This window comes from Necator americanus, chromosome V, assembly GCF_031761385.1.
Source record: "Necator americanus strain Aroian chromosome V, whole genome shotgun sequence".
In the NCBI taxonomy this organism is placed as follows: Eukaryota; Metazoa; Nematoda; class Chromadorea; order Rhabditida; family Ancylostomatidae; genus Necator; species Necator americanus.
The window spans coordinates 952,584-971,872 of record NC_087375.1 but is presented as its reverse complement, the minus strand read 5'-3'; the positions used below and the strand labels follow the sequence as shown (position 1 = coordinate 971,872).

General features: G+C 40.4%; 2 protein-coding genes across 3 annotated transcripts in view; both read right to left on the bottom strand.

The window, feature by feature from the left end:
• RB195_012619 (uncharacterized protein) overlaps positions 1-226 on the bottom strand; it is a gene marked incomplete at both ends in the record, with an annotated part of 63,981 nt that extends 63,755 nt beyond the window's left edge. For both annotated transcript variants that reach the window (XM_064202071.1, XM_064202073.1), the window contains one exon: positions 73-226. In XM_064202071.1, coding sequence (XP_064057952.1) covers positions 73-226 — 154 coding nt within the window. The remainder of the gene's footprint in view (positions 1-72) is intronic.
• Positions 227-12,874: 12,648 nt separating this feature from the next.
• Positions 12,875-19,057, bottom strand: RB195_012618 (uncharacterized protein; the record flags this gene model as incomplete). The annotated part of the gene is made up of 14 exons (XM_013443835.2): positions 12,875-13,024; positions 13,087-13,197; positions 13,503-13,667; positions 14,050-14,138; positions 14,205-14,363; positions 15,543-15,655; positions 15,719-15,813; positions 16,339-16,447; positions 16,596-16,729; positions 16,801-16,878; positions 16,990-17,066; positions 17,138-17,242; positions 18,492-18,606; positions 18,965-19,057. 14 exons carry the CDS (start codon positions 19,055-19,057, stop codon positions 12,875-12,877), a joined length of 1,593 nt encoding a protein of 530 aa, XP_013299289.2.
• Between the last annotated feature and the right edge of the window lie 232 nt (positions 19,058-19,289).

Below are 19,289 nucleotides of genomic sequence, written 5' to 3'. Positions count from 1 at the left end.
AGACGAAAAACGTTGCTTTCGTTTTACCTAGCAGCGAATAGTGCTTGAATGTTATGAAGAAAAACAGTGCACCTGTTTTGAACGCTGTCGACGGGCTGCTGGGAGCGGTGGCGACTTGTCTTGGAGACGGCATTCCCGGCCATTCGTCGTTCGTGTCCACACGCAGCTCTCGTGTAACGGAGCGACGTGGAGCGGCGTCGTCGTCGTCGGTCGGGCGACGATCCATCGCTCGCCGTCCTCTTCGCTCTCTGCCCTTCTATTGCGATCCGCTACCGATCGAACTGAACTAGCAACGCTAGTCTACAACAACTCTCATTACCAAATGCATTTTGAAACGAGTCTATTTTACGCTACGGCGAAAATGAGAAGGATCATCTAGAAGCAATCCCGATGCAATGATGACTACGAAACCTTACAGAACCATTTCGATCAAAATGGTCTCATCCAAAATACAGGGAAAGACTGATGATAGCCAAAGGGTAAAAAGCAATAGAAATTCTGTTAACTTGATATTTGGTATGTTTTTCATTATTTCTTGAAAGTAGAATCGAGGTTATCAATGATTTCTTGGCAGAAAAAATCACACTTAGGTGCACCGAAGATAAGACAGAACCTCCCTTACATTTCAAACAGTAATTTCAGTGGTCCAATCAGTTATTACACATTTGCTGTAAAGTCTTATTCGAAAAAAAAATGAACGAATTAAAAATGAGGAAAGGAGCAAAATCTATCCATATGAATTGAAGAAAACCTCTAAAGTCCAAATCATCTTAGAAGTATTTGAGTTAATTCGGTTGCTAAATTAGATTGAAATTCAAGAAATTCAATGCCCTTAAGGAAATGTTATCTTATGCAATTTGTTCATACTTTATAGGATGCCAAACTTTTTTACGTTTTAATCAAACGTCAAATTTAGATCACATCTGGCAAAGGCTCTGTAATGGGCCAGCCACTAAGTAGAACATTAACAACTTCACTACAGTATTCAGGGTACAGTATAAAACGTAAAGTTTTGTTTTGGATAATTTCATAAAATCCTCTGATTGTTCCTGGACAACATGAGGCCGCCTTAAACTCAGGGAACTCTTTAGGGAATGTCAAGAAATCATACCCGAAAGTCATACCCACATTGAGAAACGTTAAGATTGGATATGGAGCCACAAATTCTTTTTTATCCCAGCAAATCTTTCACCTACGACAAACCTCCAGCCGTGCTGCGCATGTAAAGTGTAACACTACGAAAACACCAGGAAACGAATCCACGGCTCATATTACCTCCTCCCCTTCATCATGAGAAATGCCTAGAGTGAAATGCTCATTGATGCAGTGAAGAAAGGATAGAAATCAGAATACATTGCTACTGTATATGGAACGTCGCCCATATATAGAAAATAATAAGCTCACTGCTAAGCTCACCTTAGTATTCCTTCTCAATTCCTGCTCCTCACTTAAAGGCATCACCCCACCAATCTGAGGTGGTACGGATTTCTCCTGGAGTATTCGTATACGGGATCGCAGATTATGGAGAGGGTTGTGATTCCGTCCATTTCTTCCTAATTGCCGTAAAAAACTGCCCGGAAGATACGGCTTCGAGCGTTCCAGCGCGCTGCTTTCTACAACGAGTTCGATTGGAGCGCACCAGCCTTGTGCATGCGCCGCATCTTCCGGGCCGTTTTTTTTTACGGAAGGAATGGGCGGAATCACCGCACTCTCAAAAATCTACGACCCCGTATAGGAACTTTCCACCAAAAATCCACCGTACCCACCACAGATTCGTAGGGTGTTGCCTTTAAACGGATAAATTGGCGAGCTCAACTTATGCGCAATTTTTTATGAGAAGAATTCGGTATGTCCATAATCTAACAGTCATTTTGCTTTGAGAATGCCTTCTGTCAATGATTAAGGTCACCAAATACTCAAGAACCATAGCCCGTTATCATTTTAAAGTTTGGCTTATGCTTATTTTTGTCAACGATTCTTAGACAATGCAGATTCGCGCAGTTTGGCGTTGTTGTAGCAAATTTAACTGCCTATGAGAATTTGAACACAATGACAACGGATGTTTTGAAATGGAAGTATGCACAACAAACAGAGGAAGGGAATCTCCTTCATTTTTTAGATGTTTCCATTATTATCACTTTATTGTTATCCATTATGGGTTCTCCGTTATTACTGCAAATCAGCTGAAATTAGGTATCAAATGTGTACAACCAGGATGGAATGAGTGCGCTTTTTATTGATGCAGAGCCGCAGAAAGATGGAATTCATTCAAAAAAGAGAGGATAAAAGTGTGCCCCTTGCATCAGACATACCGTAGTACACTCATCCGGATTTAACGCATTCGAGTTCCCCTAATGCTTCCCGTTTATTCGATTTTTTCCGTTTTTTTTATGTTAAGTTACAATTAAACTGCAACATTAAAAATATATCTATTGAAAAAATAGCAAGTAATTCGAATGTTCTCTCGTCCTGAAACCTCAGCATATCTTGTCTATGTTCTGTGATAGTGTGCCTGCGAGGCCTCTAAAGACAGCGAAAAAGCCGAAACGTCAGGCAAATAAGGAGTTCCATCTAAAAAGTCTAAAGTTCCATCTAAGTCCGTAGCTTCCCTGACGACTGCGAATGCTGCCCATGCTGCAAGTACACTATCACAAAACATAGCAAGTAATATTTTAAGACTGCATTTCTGAAAAATCACATATTGCACAACAAGCAAATTCGCTTCGATAAATTTAACATATTTTTTTTAAAGATGCCCCCACCAACATCATAAAATCAGAGCAGCGATTCAAGGCAGTATTCAAATGCTAGCAAAAAACGAAAAACTTCATCTATAAACCAATTGATGCGGTGAGATGTTATAATTTGATCAAACAATGCACAAGTATTCTCAAAAGCAAAAAAGGCTTCAGTTTTCCCGACGAAGAAGAAACTATTTACACGTATAGGAGAAAAAAACCCACCAACACTGTAAAATAATAAAGTTAGCATATGGTTAAATCACCCATCAAAATACTCTGTGCAACTCTATGAGTAACTGAATCCATTTTGCGTGGTCTCATTCCTTCAATCCTACTGGGTGTACAGAAATACCTAGTTAGGTAAAATGAAGTTTTTGATTCCTTCTACGGAGTAGGCATCACCCCACGAATCTGAGGTGGTGCAGATTTCAGGTGGAGTATTCTTGTGAGGGATAGTAGATTATGGAGAGAAGGCTTATTCTGTCCACCTCTTTCTCATTCCCGTAAAAAACGGCCCGGAAGATGCGGCGCGTGCACACGGCTGCCGCGCTCCAATCGAACTCATTGTAGAAAATAGTGCGCCAGAACACCAGAACCCGTATCTTCTGGGTCGTTTTTTACGGTAATTAGGGAGAAATGAACGGAATCACCCTTCTCTCAATAATCTACGATCCCGTAAATACGTGTGAATACTCCACCTGAAATCCGTACCACCTCAAATTCGTGGAGTGATGCCTTTAAGCGTTGTTCGGTGCAGTAGTGCAGACGTTAGTGTTACAGCCACAGCCACACTTAATGCCACATAAAAATATGCGAGAAGATACGACATCTGCTGCGTTACGTCACTACACTTTGGAAAAAAATTAAGATATTCTTCGTAAATTGCAGATGTGAAGAGAGAGCGGATAGATCGTGGTAGACGTTTGTACACGTTTGGCCCTAATACCTGTGTTTGTGAAGGTTATGAAAGGAATTTGAGCATTCAGGGACCATAACTTCGGATAGCTTTTTTCAAACTCTTCACTGCATCTGTGCTAATGGGACCAGGACGTGAGGACGGAGCAGCGGCAGATAAGGTCAATTTTTAGGCCACCTAAGCAACAGGTAGAGCTGGACTGCAGCGGGAGCAACAATATGTTTGCACTATCAAACAGGATTGAAACAAGATAAACCTAAAAAAAAAAGAAAAATCATAGTCATGATCATACAATCATTAGCTATAAAACATTCAATACAAGACTTTCCAACACTTATTATCATCTTTTTATACTTAAAAAAAAACCAGCCCTACAGTGAAAATTAATTGTGCACTGAATTGGAAATAATAACGAAATAACGAACAAACATAGAGGAGGAAAGAGGTAGTGTGAGTCAAGCAAGAAATGGAGAAGAAGAAAAGAAAAGAGCGTTACGATGGACATGCTGCGATCACCTAGGATTGAACACATTTGACACCCGCTGCTATTCATAATGGAATGGAAAGTTCTCTAACATGTTATTCAGCACCTCCGTATGAGTTCGAGGACCACAGGCCTTGGGGTTAGATTCCAGCAACCGCGGCGATGATATCGTATCGCCGATTAGCGATAGCAAATCTACTATAGCCTTGTTTTTTTCGTACTACTATCGTTGCTTCTGTTGCTATTCCTAGCCGTTTCTTGACTTTCTGATTCCCCAAATGAATATCCGTTGTGGGGTATTGTTTTTTTTTTAATTTTTTTCCAATTGTTTAGGACTACTACTAGTTAATCGTTCAAGAATGAGGAAGGTTGGTGAACCCACTCGAAGTCGCTCGAAAAGTGTTCTGGATTGGGTTATAGATCTTGTAAGAGGACCTTTCACCTTTTGTAAGGAGAGACCGATTGAGAATTCGAGGACGACAGGCCTTGGTGATTGTTTCACCACGAGCCGATTATGTCGGATCTACAGTTCTTTTTTCCTAGAAAAAAAAAACAAGCAGAAACTTCGACTCGACTCTACCATAGTGTTTTTGCTTCATCTTTTTGGAAGCCACTAATTTTTATAGCCTACCTATACTTTATTATTTCCCAAGAGTCTTAATTCCCACCCTGTCGAGTTTATGTGCTTTTTGAAATTACTAAATCGTCGCTTGCTTTACTGTTCGCGTGACTTATCCTTGTGCTTATTCTCACTCTACTCTTTTCTCGTTGCTGGATTTTCTATTGTTTATTTGTATTCATTCCTTGCCTCTTACTCTGCGCACGCCTTTGAGCGTAATAAATAAATAAATAAATAAATAAATAAAAATTTTCGTGAGCATAGTAATCAAAAAGTATGGTATATAAGCAAATAGACTGCAATAGACTTGTGAACAAATAGATCTACAGTACACGCAAATGAACCAATGCCTCATTGGAGGAGACGAGTACAAAATATATGGATGTAAATAGGCCACAAGCGCATGCTCAGATTTATGACAAATGCCAGAAGAGATTGACTGCTGTAAAAAGCAGCACAGCACGGAATTTTACAGTGGCGGAGGCGTGGAACATCGCTACCGCTCTCCTACTTACTTCAACTGATCACACTTGCCTACTTTGCCCTTTGAGCGGCATATGTTCGCGCTTTCTCAACAGTATTTTCGGATAGAGAAAAAAACCATTGCGTTGGAAAATGAACGTCTGCAACCTTTCCGGAACAGCATTTAATTCTCCAAGCAGAGAGAAAGAGAGAGAAAATAGAATAACCATCTTAAAAGTTTACATCTAGGTGCTTCATACGAACATATCGCTATAAAAAAAAATGCAGAAAGGAAGGATCTGCATAAATACGTGTATGTTTGGTGCAGTGGATCTTCAGAAACAACAATTTCACTCTGTAGGCACTGTATTAATAAAAAATTAGAGTTTGGCTTAGAATTAGAGAGAAAAAATGTTGTGCACAAGTTTAATCGACAGTTTAAAAACAAGTCTACACCATGCGGATTCTTCCTTAAAAAGGCCCATTTATTCTCATTTTTCGGTTCTTTTCGCTAACAGATTGGGTTCAAAACGTAGCCTTAAAAAATTCAAAAACACGAAGTCGCCCTTTCATCCATTAAATCCCAATTAAAAATCGAATTCAATTGAACGTCTCATCTCAGAAGCCTAAATTTACAGTTTTCTGTCGCTGAAGTAAGTCTCTGTACCAGTAAGCTTACAAGATAAAAACGAATGAAGTGAATTTCATTTTTTTATTAATTTTAATTATTATTTCATTTTATTATTTATTTTTATTTATTTTTATTTTATAATTTCACTCGTGTTTCAATAAATAATACAATATTTCAATGTTAGAGACCTGTTTTGTGGCATTATTCAACAATTGAACACAATTTAATATTTAATATATAAATTTATTTAACCAATGTAAAATTAATAGCGCTAGCATTTAACTTTAACTTTATTTTCATTGATTGACAATTAACATAATTTAACACTTTCTGCGTTTATAGTTCTCCATTAATATGGGTGTAAAGCGTTGCTTCGCTGATTAAACTGAAGTATTTGGGTGTTTTCGAAGCCACTGATTGATGGATTCGTTACGAAATTTCGCATTTTCGCAGGCAAGCTTAGAACTGTATCCTGAACCTCAATTGTTACTACTAGATAGCAACAACGGCCACCATTTAGCATTGGTATAAGTAAGCAAAGTAAGCACAATTATATTCTCCAGGATGGAAGCGGCTGGAAAAATAGGAGGTTAATTTTGCATACAAGAAAACGGAAACATGTGTTTAGAAATGGTAATTTTTCGAAGCAATGAATGAATGAAAAGCTGCAAAAAAGCGCTACAACAACGTGAGATAACCGGCAGAATTTTATCTCACAGATGGAGTCGCCTAAGAAATGTCACCCAATCCTTACTCCGTAACCCGGGCATTTAAAGGCATCACTCCAGGAATCTGGGGTAGTGCAGATTTCAGGTGGAGTATTCCTATAAGGGATAGTAGATTATGGAGAGGGGGTGATACCGTCCATTTCTTCCTAATTGCCGTAAAAAACGGCTCGGAAGATACGGTTCCGGGCGTTCTGGTGCACTACTTTCTACAAGGAGTTCGATTGGAGCGCGCCAGCCGTGTGCCGCATCTTCCGGGCCGTTTTTACGGCAATTAGGAAGAAGTGGACGGAATCACTCACCTCTTCATAATCTTCTATCCCGTATACGAATACTCCACTTGAAATCTATCTAAGTACCACCTCAGATTCGTGGAATGATGCCTTTAAGCAGTAATTCTAGGGAAGACGACAGGATATCTTTTGTTCTTTGACAACAACAACGGTGCCAGGTCCTCAAGTGCTAGAGGAGGATAGAAAATATGCTGACTATTAACATGTGTTATGTGTTCGCGGTCGAAGAGTTGGAGAAGCGCTGGACACAGCGGTCTGCCTACAAATCGTTGTAAACCATGTTCCCTAGCTCATACATTTTGACAGAAAAGAAAAAACCTCTTCAAATGCACAATGATAATTTAGACTGACACCCACCAGGGCACAGACATTCAGCTCCTCAATGTATGAGATTATTTTTACCTCTTTCTCTGAAGATGTTCTGCTCAGGACTAACGATTCTCTCAATCACAAATAGAGTTCCTCTAGTATTAAGGAGTTCGTTTCAAACAAAATTCCGGGAAATTTCCTCGACAATGAGTAAACGTGGTCAATCTTCTTTACAAACACCAAAGATACTATTAACTATAGTTATTACTTATTTAAATAAGGCGGAATGTTCGTTATCTATTATTTTCCAAGCAGCAGAGAAACAAAAGAAAATGAAGAGCTCGAGTAGAAAGAGAGGTACAAATACTGGATTCAAGAACAAGATGATTTCTAGTCACTTCTGTCATAGCTACCGTCGCCCTACTCGTGCTTCAGAAAAGAAATGAGTGTGAGAAGGTAAAGACGGAAGGAATCTCGTCGAATCCATGAACTAAGTGGAATGAGCAGTGATTGAGAATAACGAAGCAATGACAATACAATAAAAATCTAAATAACGGCCCAAAGGCAGAGGACGGTCGAGGTGGAACATCATAGAAAGTTGTGCAGGCCGAATCATCAAACCGACCACCACCTTCTCGTCCTGGACGCTCTCCGGATACCTCAACTATCCTCGTCGACCGCTGCTGCCGTCCATCCAGCAAAGAGGCCAGCCTCCGCCGATATTGTAAAGCAGCAAAGCGTTGGCACTTCACTGACGACTGCCCCCGAAACAACTGCAGAGTTTGACGGTGTAATGTTCGCTCACAGCGGCTCCAGAGTACCGCACCGAAATATTATGCAGTTAGAAATTAAACGGAACTTAGTCTAGGGACCTACAGAATTCATATCGAAGATTTCTGATAGAAGGACGAGGTGTCATTCCTGAACGGATCCTGTGCGGCCGAAATTAGCTCCACCACAACAGTACCGTAGTACTACTCTACGACTCTACCATATCAAAATTGATATCGTAGAGTTTAGCTCACAATTATTGTTGTGCTGGAGGTAATAGCTCAAAATAACGCCTAATAGCGCTGGATTTTCCGATATAGAGTCTGTAGCCTTGAAACTTCTCACCAGTGATGTCTGATGTCCGAGAATCCGAGTTGGTCACGTGAGACTAAGCTGGAACATCCAGGCATGTGATCTAGAACAAGCCCACACTTTGTTTATGCTAGTTTGCGATGTTGGACTTCTATTTTTTTTTCTATCTACACACCTACAGTTACCTCCAAACATCATCACAACAATTCAGAGCACTGTATTTTTCGAGCTGTTCTTTATTCCAGAAGAGGGTACAGAATTTGTTGAACGTACGAAAATTTGTCTGACAGTAGTTCTGCCGCGGTAGCGTTTTCAATGCAATCCTGACTGCGAAGAATTAGGATTCAGAATATTTGTATCAAGATGAACGTGTCCCCAAGCTAAAGCAGCAGCCATGCTGGAGGATCTCTCTGGATCAGCATTTGAAGTATCGCTCAGAGAAGAGAGATGTGCTAACCACATCAGAACGACGAGACAACAATTACGTTGGAAATGTTGCAGATAGATACATTGATCGGAGTATTCCTATAAAATTTCTCCTCTTTCCTTTTTTCCCTGATTTGAATTTTGACAAAAGCCTAACTCCACACTAAAATGATATGAGTGGAGCTCTTCGATTAGTATTCGTTCCGGATAAACCACGTTTCCTCCTCGTAGGTCCATGAAATGAATCACTCTGAAAATATTCTGTCATTAACATTCCGATAGATGTGCAGGTACTCGGACTTCATCCAGACGATGACGGAAAACATGTGACGAAGGTCTAAAGCGGATGTATTTTTCTTAGTTGAGCACAAGAACCTGTGGCCAACAATCCTAGAGAGCCTCAAGTTAGAGTCGGATAACAAATCAAAATTAGGGAAATTTACCGCGCTCTAAGCAGGACGATTTAATTGCAGATCATAAAAACTACCGAAATCCACTTACGCATGTCTTGATAAGGAGAAAATTGAGGTTTCTCGCTACCAGTGCTTGAGAGACGGGCAAACAAGACAAAGCCGTCTGGGACGTTTTGACGACGAAGATTCTAATGCCAAATTTTTTTCTCATACATAGATGTATAAGGCCTATGAAAGGATAAAAACGGTTCGCAGATCTTCTCTGACAGGCTCATTCTCGAGCGGTGCAGTAAAGAGACCCCAGAACTAATGATCTACATTTGTTTTCATGGCGTAGCCCAACGAGTACGAAATCATTTCCATCCTCCAAAGAAGCATTGCTATCTAGGTCACTGAAACCAACTGACAGAAGGAGTGAAAAAAGAAAAGTTGCTAGAGTATTAGAGAAAAATTCTAGAGAAAAGTTGCTAGAGTTTACAAAGTGCTACAAGTTTTTGACATTGATCGATCGGAGGTTCGAATCCGCCCTAGTGCTCACCAAGCCTTTCATCCCTCTGAGGTCGATAAGTTGGTACCAGACTTGTCTGGGAGGATAAAAACACTGACTTGACACATCGGCTAGCCACCACAAATCATTGTATGCGCCAGTTATACGTTCGTAAACCTCAAACGATTCTGAACTGAACGTGGGGCGCATCCCAAGCGGATTGATTAACACCAGAAACTTTATCCTTTATCCTTTATTCTTTACATATAAGGTATAAGGCCTATGAAAGGACAAAAACGTTTCTCCGATCTTCTCGGACAGGTGCTTTTGCAATGAAGTAAGATAAAACTTCGGAATTTTTCAAAGTCTCAAGTATGAAAATGAGATAGGACTCCTAATTCTAATCCCCACCTGCGAAACATACAGCAACAGCAGCCGCTGAGTCCGACTAATACAATTTATGCTTTGCTAATAGCACTTAAAAGATTACATCGCTTTCTGTTTACGACATCGGTAGGCTATTTATCAAAAAACCTTAAAAACCTATACATTTGATCTTGACCGCTGCCGCTACCATCAAGTTAAGAAGTAACACAACGGCGAAATTCACAAATTCTCTTTTGTTGGAATCCCTTCCAAATATTATAAAGTAATAGTAAGTAGTACACGAAAACTAAGAATTGTAGAACGGCTCGGAAGATAGGGCTTTGGGCGCGCTATTTTCTACGAGAAGTTCGATTGGAGCGCGCCAGCCTTATGCACGCGCCGCATCCTCCGGGACGTTTTTTATGGCAATTAAGAAGAAATGGACGGAATCACCCCCTTCTCCATAATCTACTGTCCCGTATACGAATACTCCACTTGAAATCCGTACCACCTCACAATCGTGGGGTGATGTCTTTAACTTGTTATTCTACTTACTTATTCTAAATTATTAACTTATTCTCTTCTGCGAGGTGTGTTGTAGGTTTTACTTTTGCAGAGTTAGCTTAGAGGCCAACTTATCAAACTATTGGAGTGATGCCTTTAAAAGAATTGAGCCACTCTATCAGTAGCACACTCACTTTTTCACTTTCTCCCGATGAAACAATTTTTAGAAAACATACAGTCGTCTAGTAAGCTTCCTTATCAACTTGTCGGAAATCCTTGTTTATCCAGCTTTTTTTCGCCACATCATAAAAGTGCATGCTCCCACTCGATGTAATTAGCTCATGAAAAATCTTTCCTGTTCGGTGTACACGCCTCCGGTCGAATGTCGTTTCATGATTTATTGTAGCATGTGAAAAGCACAAATAAGTTCTACCCACACGCTCATTGCTAAGAACAGGTGACCTTGGGTTATGTGGTATTTTTTCAAAGTATGAACTCGTACTTTGTGGATTTTCCATTCTATCTGCACTCAACTCTCCGCATTTCTTTCTTTGCCCAAGTTATCCAATTTATGCACTGTTAAAGCATCAAGAAATAGTTTCAGCAGTTGCAGTACACATAATGAAGAAGATATCGCGCTCTCTCTTCATTTCAAGTCCTAAATCATTCAACCCGAGAAATTCTCTACGCACAAATAAGAATTCATTGTTGAGAGACCGTTCCTTCCTTCACAATCCTCAGGCTTAGTTATTTCATTGATGAACTTTCGTTTGATGAATTATCCTCTTCTCAGTTCACAGTTATGGATGAGGTCTGTGCTGTAAGAATGATCTTATCGCTCTAATTAAAGGCATTACCGCACCAATCTGAGGTGGTGCAGATTTCAGGTGGAGTATTCTTATAAGAGATAGTAGATTATGGAGAGGAGGGCGATTCCGTCCATTTCTTCCTAATTGCCGTAAAAAACTGACCGGAAGATGCGGCGCCGCACAAGGCTGCGCGCTCCAGTCGAACTCCTTGTAGAAAATAGTGCGCCAGAACGCCCGCAGGCGTATCTTCCGGGCTGTTTTTTTTCGGCAATTAGGAAGAAATGGATGGAATCACTCTCCTCCCCATAATCTACTATGCCGTTTACGAATACTCCACCTGAAATCTGTACCACCTCAGATTCGTGGAGTGATGCCTTTAACAAGCGATTTGAGTGGTTTCGGAGTGTCCATGCGCCTCCTTCTCCGTTTTCACCATAAGTATTTCTGATATTCCGAGATCACAACGAACTAAGACTCCTTCGCTTCAACGTTTTTTGTTCCGTCTCAACCACTTCTCTCTATCATTGTGTTTCTTTTCGTTTCCCTTGAAGGAACCACTCCACCAATCTGGGACGGTACGGGTTTCAGGCGGGTAATGCCCATACTGGGTCGAGGATTGTGTGAAAGAGGGTGATTCCGTTCATCTCTCTGTGTATCGGTGGGAACGGACGACCCCGCAACGCTGTTTCCTGCGACGGCTTCTCTTGCAACGCGTAACCATTGCACACCGGCCCCGGCTGCGATTCGTCTGAATGGGTTTTCGACGGAGAGAGCGCGCAAAGGTGGAGCATCCCCCCAATCTACGACCATTAGGCATTACCCGCCTGGAACCCGTACCATCCCAGATTCGTGGGGTGATGCCTTTAATTATGTCCCGCGCACCGGTTCGGAACAGGCCCATTGTCATACGTCAGTACATAGATTCCAAACTGTGAAACATGTCACTGACGTATTCTGTTGTTGTTGCCGCGGTGGGTTTAGCATATATTCAAGAATTATCGTCACTAGCACATTCCATCGCTCATACATGGTTAATCGCCATACGCGATCCTAATGGTCACGTTGAGAACTGACGTTCTGTCAAAGAGCCCTACTTTTATTACTCCGTGGAGGATAAGTTAGCACCAGATTTGTATGGGAGGATAAATTTTGAGCGCAACAAATACACCGCATAGACGACGCTTCAAATGTTCGAACGCTTCTATTTGCCAGCCATATACATTTTTTTACGTCGAGTACTCCTAGACGCGCTGTTGCTGTCAACATGGAGTCAACATGGAGTTCATTATCATCAAATACAGCCTGTTCTGTACCTGTACTTACCGTATAGCCGAATACACCATCTTCTAATGAAGGCGAATGTGATAGGCGCCAGTAAGAGCGACACACTGTACTTCAAACACTTGCTGCTTTTATGAACATCCCTTTAAATTAACACTATTTTTAGTACGCCTCTGTGTTCAGTAATGTAGACGACAACACTCCTAAGGAACACTGATTGTATTTACACAGCGCAGAACAAGCGAAAAAACAGAACCAAAGAATTTTTTGAGACCAATTTGATAGTCAGTCGAGTGGACTGCAACAAAAAAGGAATTTGGTGATTTCAATCGCTATCATCTTCATTGGTGAAGTCAAAAGGCCGAAATCGTTCCTGAAGCTCTTTGGTAAGCTTGGTTTCTTCTTCTTTGCTAAGAGCACAAGCTCTCCAGTCTACCTTTGCTTCGCAGTCAAGAATTGGACGGCTTGCCAGCACCTTAAAACCTCACTTTGCAAAGATGCTACCATTAGCACGTGTGATTAATGGTACAGTTATACCTCTCTGGCAAATTGCAATGGGAATTCCTTCATCTGTCGTGTGAACAGCCGTGAGCCATCTGGCATTTCGACAAAAAAGTAGGGGCAGCCTTCGTTTACTAGATCTGTCAGCTAGAAGTTATTTATCTGGGAGAATAAGAAAAGAAAGAAACATGGACAGAAGAAAAACCTTAGGTTGACATCGTTTTTCCAAATCTATTTTCAAAGTCGATAAAAGTCTTTTAAAGAATTAGGACTATATCCAATTAAAAATAGATAGAATTAGGCAAAAACAGTAACGGTATAAATACTACCGAAATCACTATTAGTTGTGAAAAGAATTAATACCAAGAAGACACGAGTTTCCTCATGTATCTACAAAAGCTCCTCTAGCGGTGAAATCAGAGTCAGTTAAACGAAAACCTTATAAATCTTACCTTGTCTTTTTCATCCATTATCATCATATCTATTCCAGCTAGATTGGCAGCATTCAAGAATGCTCCTCTGAGAGACTTCACTGTTGACTTTGGAACAGGGACCATTTGGACTTGAAGATGTTGCGTACGGTAGTTACGCTCGAAACACACTAAAGATTTCCCAACCTGAAAAAAAGTATAGGGTAAGAAAAGAGGATGGACCCAAATTCGTGAGCTAGTGTTGACTGTTCCAGAAATACATGCAGAAACAATTTTTGAGTAGTAATTCGGGAACAGTGCAGAATTAATACGAATAAAAAGCATGGGAAAACATGAGTAGAGGAAGTAGAGAATGCTGTATCTGCACATGGTGTAATAATACTGAGAGATACAGAGAAATGCTCTTCATCTCTACAGTTGTCATTAGTTTAAAAGGTGCACACTGACTTCTAAAATAAATAGAAATTCTAAGGGAGAATAAAAATTGCTCCAGCAGTAAGTCTCACCACTGTTTTGGTGGAGGCCATTACTATGATATAATCACTAATTACCAAAAACAAGCATAGACCTTATCTGCTGCCAAAATAAAGGCGTTCTTGAACTTTTCGACTTCATCTCTAACATCGTCAGAAGCGGCAACAAGGGATTGGACATGTCCTGAAATGTCTCATTGAAGAAGCCTATGCAAGTATACATCTTACAGTTGCATCTGATAAAGCCCACCGACACTCAACACCATCACGTGATCGTCTACAAGTGGCCCCTTCGGCATCGCAGCATAGCATGCATCACCGATAGCCACAACAAGATGTTTTTCGACGTCCACATTCGATAAGCAGAACCAACATGGAGCGGCAGGAAGCTTTTCACCAGTGGTGTTGTCTGCAGGGTAGGATGTATAATTTCACATTAATTTTGTGTGTTTCATAGTTGTTTCTGGAACTCCATCATGTGGAATTTTGTGATTTAAGCAGAAAAAACCGAGAATAAAAAATCGAAGATGCTATTTTAGAGGCAACCTTCATGAGGATTCTTGAAGTTGAGATCTCTCTACATTAGAAACAGTTATTATAGTCAGATCCAAAAGGTCAATATGATGCCTGGCGCAACTGCATAAGCGGCGGAACTCGAAGCTAGCAGTTGCAGTCTAGGTGGGACCCTACTCGCGCTGCGAAGCTAACAGTTGCAGTCTAGGTGGGACCTTACTCATTTCTCCACTTTGACGGGACCAAGTGAAGTTCACCGCTCGATTGCAACCGTTAACTCGACCGCATCAAATCGAGCGCAGCAGGTTACACAATAGCAATGGACCTCAGGCCGTCTTCACCCTATTGAAGGAGCCTGATCGCAGTTACGAGTATCGCGATGATGCTGGGAACCCTCAACCACCCTATATCCAAGAACTTGAGACACCAAGAGCATCGAACACGTTTCAACCGAACATTCAAAATTGAGCCTCAAACATTCTCGATAAAAACACAATATAGACACAATTTAAAAGCACTACTCAAAGCATGGGTTTTCCTCCTGTTTTCTCCCAAGAAGTATCACAGAATGATGTTTTAACTTAAGATGACGTGAATATCATCATCGCACCGATGAAAATAAAGTTCTACTCAGATCACGTAAACTGTTGGCTAGCATCTAAGCAGCATTTGTGTTACCGATTTCTGAAGAAAGAATGTCACCAACCTGATGAGGCCAATGTGCGGTGGTAATGAACTTGCGGAGCAGTCGTAGAGGTGAAACGCAAGACTAGCAATGGCCACAGCTATGAAACGGGTCCAACTTCTCATTTACCTTTTCTACATGCACACGTACTTATTGCGCGATGCTACTGAATCACGGCACACCAATTCCACCCCGTTGGACTCGTCTCACCCCATTTTATAGCTTATCGACGCTGGCGCACCAATCCGATGCCGTTGGACCCGCCATCCTCTCTTTTCGGAATTTTGTGACAAATAGACCAGCACACACGGACTAAGCGCGTTATTAGACGTCATTATTGCTACTGTTAAAGTATTCGCAATCCCAAACGTGTGCTCGCGTAATGCTTACCATTCCTCTTTCTTTTTCGTCCGCCTCTATCTATGTTGTCCTCAATCTCCTCAGACATGTCAAAACGGTATCGGTCCACTGAATCATGGTTTTTAGTCCTTTTTAGCTGCTCCCTGCAAGAGGGAGTTGTACTGGATTTTTTATTCAGAAAAAAAAAACAATATTTGAAATCATACTGTGCCAGCAGTTCTTGCAGAATATCCATGTAAGGGAATTCAGATGAATTCGGAGGTTGGAACGTGAGTTCATCACGACTCATTTTACGCATTGGCTACAAATAGAAAACAAACCTCAAACTCACACTAAAGACGCTTCGATAATATTAAAAACCAAATCAAAGGTAATAATAAACACGAATACAAATGACAACACAGCAAATTGAATAGAGGGATCCTAGAGCCTCTAACCCAACTTTGCATTTCTTCCCATTTCGATTTTAGGACATTGAACTACTTTTAAGCAGAATGTGTTCATAATCGCCTCAGATACTCTCCACCACTCAGATAGGCTGTAGCGGAGGCCGCGGATACCTAACGATACGCACCCGGATGAACTCTCTTTAACAACTGCTGGATCTAATCTCTCCTATCACGTACACGTTCGTAAACGCGCTGACAATGTTTCAGTAGCAGAATACCCTGCCCAGGGTTCTGTTCCCGCTAGTGCAACGTTCTTCATCTATGAGAAAAATCGGACTACTGATAGAAAAAGAAAGAATTTCCTTCGCACATGTAGCAACACATAGCAGCGGTGTACCGTCTTAGCGTAGTCTAGATAAAATGTTTAAGAAAATTACCTTGATGTTGAATGCGTACAACCATTTTTGTTTCTCCTTATTGTTCACCTGCGCCAATCCAATAAATCTAGTAGTATGCTGAGCTGGTTCAAGAAGAACACGATGATTTCTGTAAGGGTGGTAGCGAAAATAACGAATTAAACTCCAGTGGAGTAGTTTACGAAATGGTTTCCTACTTTCACTTGCGCAGTATACATTCTCATTAGTAGTTAAGACCTAGTGAAATAAAAGAAATCGTACAAGAGAGTTAAATAAACCTGTAAGGCTGCCTCTCATAGTGAATACCCATTCCAGCGAAGTGATACCGCGGTTTAACACCAGCGGCAAGGCGAGATATAAGTTTTGAACCTGGTATTTCTGATGAAGGTGTGTTGTGAGCGTGCTTCCATACCTGAACATCTTGAATTAATGTGAATATCGATGAATAAAGATGGAGAAATAAGTGTATAAAACAGCATATACCTCAGCTGGCCACATAGACGTCATTAGAATATCCACTCCCAAAAATCCAGCCTGATTTCTCACAGGCATAAGCAACTCCTAAATGAAAATGTGTGTAAGAGCACAATCGATGTTTGGTGCATTTGAAGAAGAAAACTCATGAATTAAGAAATAACTGCATAAATAAAGAAACGATGCAATGTTACAAACCTCCACATCATCCTCACTGAACTGAAATTTGCTGGAAGCAGAACTTTCCACACCACTGAGATAGGCTACCTGTAAACCTATAAACGCACTAAGCCAATGTAAGAACTAAGATGTGTGAGTCAGACTACTATATGTGTTGAAATCTCACCACTCGCAGTGTTTAGGATGCCGCGTTTACCAAGGTATGTTATAGTAGATGATAACTCGACCGATTCCGTCGGGCAAAAAGAGGATGTTGAAGGAGAACAAGGCCCTAAGCAAATTCCTTCTCTTCATAATCAGAAGATTCGTATTCGGTGATAAGTTTAAAATATTTCGGAGTACAACGGCCAGTTACTGCTGGAACGATAGGAAAACAGTAGTACTGTAATAATAAATAATGATGTGAATGATGATAAATAATGTAATGTAACAATAATAATAAATTCATAATAATATAATGTAACACATAATAATAAATCAAGCCTTTATAATTCCGACAAACGACCCTAATTCCACAAAAAAAACAAAGCCAGTCTGGAAAGAAAAATGGATAGAGCAGTTTTCTACATCAGTGGCAGTCTCATCTGGAAGGTCCAAATTGCAGCAACGGGCGATCCGTTAGATGAGAGCTGGGATAAGTGGGACCGAGTTTAGCTAATTAGTTGTATGCTCACTGTCCGATTTGTCTCAGGAGATGTCATTTAAATTGAAAGATATGTTGTTACTTCTGTTAACGCTTACGAATAGGTGGACACCTCAACTGAGTTATAACGCAGTTACGTAGAAAGTGTTGCAGGTTTCAGCACGATAATATGTGGACTAAAAAAGTAAAAGAATTTTGGAAGAAATTACTACGAGGATTTATTATGTGAAGTTTTGGATTTCATGTCACGTCAAGATGATGCACGTTTGATGGGATAGATTACGCGTGTCTTTGATTCTCCGTGCTCTAAAGAAGGTAACGACGACAAAACGTTAACCAGAATAAATGTAGATAACAGTCTTGGTTCCACTTGAAAAGTAGTACACAGTAGTGAATATAAGCTCTACTTCCGTCTGAGCTCGCTAGGCTCTGAAGAAAAGATTTTAAAAAAAACCTCTAAGAGGGAAAATCAGCAGTAATGACTGAAGCTGCAAAGGCGGGAAGGATCGTTTATATGCCAGTTGGGACTTCGCCAATTGTGAAACAAAAATGAACGCCCTGCGGAACCCAAATGGGACAAAGCGAGGAATTGAAGGGAAGGATTGGAAGAAAAGGTCATTCACCACTTCTACTCCAGCTACTTCTATTTGCCTAACATTTATAACACCGCCTTGACGAAGCGCATTTATCCACTAAGATGGAATAGTTGGTATTGCCCCTATTAGCAACCTTATCGTTTACCAATGTTAAGGATATTCCTCATAATTCCCAATGTAATTCTTATGAAGCAGATATCACTTCATATATTTTGTTAATGTTAATATAAATTCTAAGCAAGACAAGAACAAATGAAGTCAAAATAATAGAAATAACGTACCTAGTATATATGTCGGAATAACAAAGTCAATTTTCCCATTCAGAACGCTTTCATTCTCAGTTTCATTTGTACCGAAGAATTCACCAACGCAAAACAAGATATCGAAAGGGCCGTTCTGAATCAAAACTATGAGTCCAAAGAGATGCGATGATTGGCAAAAAATACTATAATATTGAAGTTAAACATCGAAAGAAAAAATCATGCAGTGTATCGGCTCAAATGAAATCCAGGAAAACGTTTTTAATTCAGGAAGATTCTGATTCTTTTACCTCCGTTCACTACAATACATAATGGAAATGTAGTCCAAAAATAGTCTAGAACTAAACTGTAACATAAACCTACAAATAAACGATCAATTACTTGTCTCTCTTATTTCGTCCCCATCAATTATACAATTCTCGAACCAGGAAGAATTATCTGTCTGGAGTTAATAGGGGAACTTGGATGACCGCCTCTCGACAATGAGGTATTACCTTTTCATTGATAACTGATAATTTCTTGGCTAATTGTACGAATTGACCTCGTACATCCCCAACGCATAGTGCCCGCGTTTGGTGCTCAGACATACTGAAAACTGAACATAAGGTTACGAGACGAACGATGTTTTGTGTAACTATGTTTCAAGACATATTTAGAACGGACTTTCCATGTGAATAGATGAAAGTTCACTGATTCAGCTTTATTTAAGCACTACGAATAGCTCAATGTTGGAGAAGTAGTCGGCATATATTTAAACACAAAAAAACCAGGAACGTTGTAAAGAAGAAGACAGCAAACAAATATCAATACAAAAGTACT